This window comes from Topomyia yanbarensis, chromosome 3, assembly GCF_030247195.1.
Source record: "Topomyia yanbarensis strain Yona2022 chromosome 3, ASM3024719v1, whole genome shotgun sequence".
Taxonomy (NCBI): Eukaryota; Metazoa; Arthropoda; class Insecta; order Diptera; family Culicidae; genus Topomyia; species Topomyia yanbarensis.
In genome coordinates this window covers 223057321-223063352 of record NC_080672.1, presented here as the reverse complement: position 1 = coordinate 223063352, position 6032 = coordinate 223057321, and the positions used below count along the sequence as shown (strand labels likewise).

The window sequence follows — 6032 nt, the reverse complement described above, 5'->3', positions numbered from 1 at the left end:
CCATTAAATTTGGCATTTAGATTTTTCTTGTCCACGATTCGTTGAAGAAAGCGATTTTATTTGTTGCGATCAATTTAACTTGTTTTGTTTTTTTGCTGAATTACAACATTAGCCACAAAACATTTTGATGATCTCTGGTAATTGGTAATCTCTAGTAATCCTTGAAATTATATACATCGCAATATAGGTCCGCACCAGTTGCAGCCGCTCCACCTCGCCGGAATCGAGTTAGCCGATGGTCCAGTCTGCGTCACACTCGGCTGTCGCTGCACCAATGGTAGCTCCCAACCAGGCCTTTGGATTAATTGCTCAAATCGCAGCTACTGCTGGTAGTGTAGCGATCGGCTTCGTCGGTAACACCGTTGGACATGCCCTCATCGGAATGTTCAGCGGTTCCGATTCACAAGAGGCAGCCTCGCTAGGACAGGCTGCCCCGGTATCGGGCGAGGCAAACACTCCGGCAGAACCATGCTCGTGGGAGATCAAGCAAATATCTTGTACCCAAAGCCAGGTCGAGTGTGATTCGGAACAATTACCAAGTATAGAAGTCCATATATATAGCGTTCACGTGATACATTTTCCTTAAAGTTGATTGAATAAAAATAGTATAAATGTTGGCCAAATCCTGCAACACTATAGGATCACAGATAGAGCATTAACACCAACTCACTGTGCTTCGGTGTTTTTTTGCAAACGAACTATCAGGTCTATGTTTTTATTTAGTAAATATTTTAATAAATATTAGTTCATTGGGAGTATGACTTATTTTTATTTTGATGGCGCGGTGAAGGGGTGCTTAAAGTGCGAGTCGTATCTTTAAAATCGATCACTTGAAAGTAGTATAAATAATTATAAATGCGACAACAATAAACTCATAACCTTTTTAATGGTTATTTAGCCATAGGTAACGAGGAAATCGGTATGTTTTATTCATGTACAACAAAAAATACTCAGCAATAATGTAACTTATTATTAATTGTTACGTAGTATAAATGATTATAAAATGCGATAACATAAGCTCATAACCTTTCTAATGGTTAATTATCCATACTGCCGTGATACGCATAACTGTCCCATCTGCATAGGAAACCCAAATGGGACTGTTATGCGGATCACGGCAGCATAGGTAACGAGGCAATCGGTATGTTTTATTCATGTACAACAAAAATTACTCAGCAACAATTTAATTTATTATTAATTGTTACGCGTGATTTTGTCTCCAGTGATTGGCCAAAATTGGTCGCTTTTAGAATCTGGTGCTCTAAGCATAACTGTCCCATGTTAATAGCGAATCCCATAACACATGGAACAGTATAGCGACCATACAGCTGCAACAGCGAATTTAGCATTGACATCAATATAACCAGGTTGGTTGCAAGCAGAAAGAACAATACTAGCTGGGCTGCTAGCTGTTTGTGCTACTAATAACACTTGCAGTCTGTCAAATTAACATGATTCTATGATCTAGCTTCAATGACGATCGAATATAGCCGAATCCAAAGCCTAACCCATCAGCGCATTTGATCATGTAATGGATATTATAAACTCTGAAAGAAATACATTTTATTGTTGTCTGTTTTTGAGGTTAGAACTTTTATACTACTGTGAGAATGGTCCTCAGCAACTATCCTTCCAAATCAAAAACTCGTGCTAGCAATGGCTTCGTTCAGAAGCGTCAGCATCACAAGCGATGAATATGCATGACTGACGGTCATGGTGTTGAGCGGCTGACCCTGAAATCTATCCCAAAACCGTATTCGTTCGTTCAGTCCGATACTGCGTAACTCGGGGAACAGGCAAGTGCGACGTCATGTCGTCATGGGCTTCAATTTTGTACATACAGGCACCTATAAATAACCAATCAATTTAATTATGTAGATTTAGGCCATACCGTAAATTTGGCTGACATACCCCGTATCAAGTCCCACACACATAGCACACCATCCTGGCAACCAGATGCGCCCATCTCGGCCTGCCACTAGTCTATGAAAATACATGTGATAGGACCGCAATGGCCGTTTAGGGTGAACTGCAATAGGTGGCTATCAAGCCGGAACACGTTAACAGTGTGGCCCTGGCTGCCAGTAATGACTGTACCGCCCGCCACTTCCAAACATGTCACCGGTGACCCTGCTGGTGAAACTCCAGAATACATCGAAGCTCCTCCTCGGATGCGTGATGTTGAGCTGCCAACGCTGTGGACGGATTTGAGCCGGCGGGTTGCTGAAATAAACTAATGCTTCCTGCCGAACCGCTGCGTACGTGGGCTAAAAAGAAAAAGAATTAAGGCACTTGATGACACACTCATTACAGACTGAAAATTAAATGACTTAGAATATACAGTATTTTAAAAGAACAAGTAAAATCTGTCTGCGCCCTAGGTGAGCTTAAAAAATTGCTTGAAACATAGAACTTACTTCGCCCATATGCAGACGTAAATCCCCAATCGATCTGAAAACTTTACGTGTACGTTTCCAGTCTCAGAAAATCGATTCGTTCACTCAACCGTGCGACTATCACTTTGTCACCGGCGAGGTTTATGTTAGTTACCCCATTGTTGTGGTTGTTTTCAGCTTCATATATATCCTGCAATGAAACGTCCGTCAATAGTTGTAATAAAAAACAAATGACTCCAAACAATTTACCTAAAAGTTACCAGTCGTTCCCTCCCAGAACTTTAAACGCCCATCTGCACACCCAATCTCTATGAGATCATCAAAAAAAGTCCAGCTACCAGATCGGCGAAGTCTGGTAACATTTCTTCCGCGCTGAACTTCCTCCTCCAGGTGGCTGAAAACATTCCCCAGCGCTCATCTGCTCTCGGGGTGGGCAGTTCCGGCATCAAGTGCAAAGCGTCGATAGTTTTAACCGAGTATAGCGTCGCAAAAGGATCGTTTCGCAGCACCTCCAGTTTTAATTCTACTAGATCTTTGCGAATAATTTCAATTAGCAAACTTGCATCCGCCGCGCTAAAAGATTAATCGGGTAATTTTAAAGCTGACACTAAATATTTCGACTTACTTGCATGCCTCTGCATTTTCCGTGGAGGAAGCTGTTTCTCCATATTCGCTTCAGCTCGTTTTTCTTCAGGAGCTATGGACTAGAAGGTTTTTCCGCATTCTCTTTCTCTGGACTGTCAGTCGCCGGTTCTGATTCCTTGTCCTTGGTCATACTCAGATCGCTAACCTATTTTTATAGAAAAGGAAAATTTAAATCCCATGGAACAATGATGGTTCCAAAAATAGTTTAGGTGGTTATGACAAAAAGAACACTTACGAGTGCAGAAATTCCCAGAACCTCCGCCCTTTTGACCCAGTTATCTGCATCGCTTGCCATCGCTTCGACCTGGTACAATGTATGGGAAAACGTCCTGAATCCGAACGGGTACTGTCTCATCGGTGGTTTATGCCTGGCAAATCGCTGAATTTTGCTCAGAACGATCATGTGGAAAAAAACGATGCCTTTTTTGTCTGCTCACTTCGCTGCCATGAAACCGACGATGAGTCCTTTTTCCAAATGAGTCACACGGTTGGCCCGAGTGAATATGTGCGTGTAGAATACGCTTCAATTATGTTTGTTCTGTAAATCAACAAGGACATCTAGACATGAAAAAGAATGTTGCAGGGGGCAGCTTATGGTAAAAACTTACCGAACGAGAAAGTCCTTTCCAAGTATCTTGCTGTTGTGTTTAATGTTGACGGTAACGAAGTCGGAAGCGACTCTGACCTGTGAGATTTTTCTGTCCCCGAGCGCTATCAGCGGACACACTACGAATTTAACCGTCAAGTGGCTTCCACTTTTGCTGAGCTGGAAGCGGCCGCTCTGAATCTGTACAGCGACATCCTTTTGAACCACTTCGGATTCATGAACTATACACTATAATTATATTATACAATGGATTTTTTTATAACGTTTACTATTCCCTAAAATCACGAACCGATCCAATGGCTAATGATTGTGTAGAACTAGGGGAAAGTAATAAAAACATGAACGACAGCGAGCAGGATAAATTCGAGGATTTGAACAATCAGTTAAGTCAGCTGTTGCGGAGTAACACATAACGGGCGCGTTCATCCGAGGTGAGATATAATTTCAAACTGTAACTGTAACTGGTGCCCGACGTCGACAAAAATCAGTCGTTAGTTTTCTGAGATTTTTTCTGCAGAAAACTAAAATATTTAGAAGTGTCAAACAATCAAAAACAAATCTATCAGTGCAGCCAGTTTTAGCACAATTTCATCAAAGTATGCTGTCACTCTGACAGTGTACCTTTATGGGTGTACCTGGGTCATAAAATGTGTCCTCAAAAAATCGTCAGAGCATTCCGTATTAACATATTTGTATTTGGTAACCTGGCAGATTGCTGAATCAATTTCCGGATGATTTGATGTGGAAAGGTGAAGACATTTTCTAAAAAGGCCCATACGTAATAATATTGATCTTATTATATCTTATTATATGAAAATCGTGATTTTTTGGTAAGAAAAAAGAAATCGGTATTTTTAGTAACATTATTGGTATTGAAATTAAAAATCGGTTTAAATATCGATAAATCGGTATATTCTGCAACACTGTTTTGGAGTTCATCTACGTCAAAACAATGTTTTTGACAAATTGGAATGAACTCTTGGAGTTCATACCCAGTAAACGAAACGGCGAATAGCCAGATTAAAACAGATGCCGGCTAGCGGTAGGCTACTGGAACTATGTTATAGGCTACCCGCCGTAACTTTATTTCATATTCCCCACTCGAAGTTCATCCAAATGGTGAAAAAGTATGGAGAATCGAGGTAAAATAGGACAGGGGAATACAGAGTAAAATGGGCAGCTCGAAGAATTTTTGATTTTTTCAATAGTTAGAGACACCAAATTAACGTGACAGTATTCAGAATTGATCCAGCGATGAAAACGGAAGCTGTTCTGCATATAAAATTTTTTGACGAGAAAGGTCTATTGTAGCGAAAATCATAAATCGAATTTCTGGGGTTGTCCAGTTCGAGAAAGAAATATAAATTCTCGTTCTAAACAACAAAAACAACAAATAAAAAATGTACCTACTTCTTCAGGTACACTTCAAGAAAACACGTCCAAACGTGTTAATCCGATTCAAAATAGATTAAAAACTTCTTCTAACTCCGTCACACCATCCTACAATGGTGTGTCATCTTATGCTTCAGTGGCAGGTAACAAGGCCAAAATAACGGCTACAGTTACCACGCCCACAAACTCGTTTGCACCCAACGCTTCCTTTAGTCCAATAGATCTAGGTAGCGTAACGGAAGAAAAATTAAAATACCTGCAGGACTCAATGTTACCTATGATGATTTCCATGTTAAATTCTACCTCCATGTTTGAAGCTTTTCAAGCGGGTTGGGAGTTTGCTAACAAAATTGTAATGAAATTAAAGTTTAACAATGACTTTAAATAATCATTTAAATTTATTAAATTCGAATGCTCGTTCAATAAAAACGTGCGAAGACAAATTTTTCAACTTCTTGAGGATACATAATGTGCATATAGCCGTTGTGACCGAAACTTTTTTAAAACCAAATATTAAATTGTCATAACAGTTTTTGCAACCGACCGAGACGGTTGTGCCTCCAGGTGGAAGGTTTTGTTCTCGAGAGAGTGACGGAGTGCGAGACGCTGTATGCGTTATTGTGGGAGAGAGAGAGACCAGTTTGTTAAGTGTGAGTCGACAGTTGATACGTCGGAGGCGTGGTCAACGGCATCCTCAACAAGTGGTGTTTTCACAGCAAACCGCGGGTAGACGAATTTGCCTACCGCGGTGGCAGAAATCGACAGTGATCGTGCCTGTACACACAGAAAAAAATATAGTGTATTGGTGTCGTCGGGCAATTCTAATCGACGAGAGGGAAGCGTCACAGGTAGACCCATTTGCTCTATTTGTCTACCGCAGAAGTGGTACGACGAATAAGGAAAACAAGTGGCACCGAAAAGTGCCGCATCGACAGTGGGATTTTCGCAGCAAGCCACAGGTAGCCACATTTGTCTACCGAGGTGGTGGAAAC

The 6032-nt window shown here is 41.0% G+C and overlaps 1 protein-coding gene and 1 long non-coding RNA gene across 2 annotated transcripts; one reads left to right on the top strand and one right to left on the bottom strand.

Annotated features, from left to right (window-relative positions):
- Nucleotides 1–235: 235 nt before the first annotated feature.
- LOC131687691 (hemiasterlin resistant protein 1-like) lies at nt 236–586 on the top strand. The gene has a single exon (XM_058971787.1). It carries the CDS (start codon nt 236–238, stop codon nt 584–586), a length of 351 nt encoding a protein of 116 aa, XP_058827770.1.
- Nucleotides 587–1785: 1199 nt separating this feature from the next.
- LOC131692968 (uncharacterized) lies at nt 1786–3558 on the bottom strand. Its single transcript, XR_009306116.1, has 6 exons — nt 3277–3558; nt 3022–3186; nt 2646–2969; nt 2418–2586; nt 1912–2267; nt 1786–1847 (listed from the first exon to the last, which is right to left on the bottom strand). It is a non-coding gene; the product is annotated as an uncharacterized LOC131692968 (long non-coding RNA).
- Nucleotides 3559–6032: the final 2474 nt, after the last annotated feature.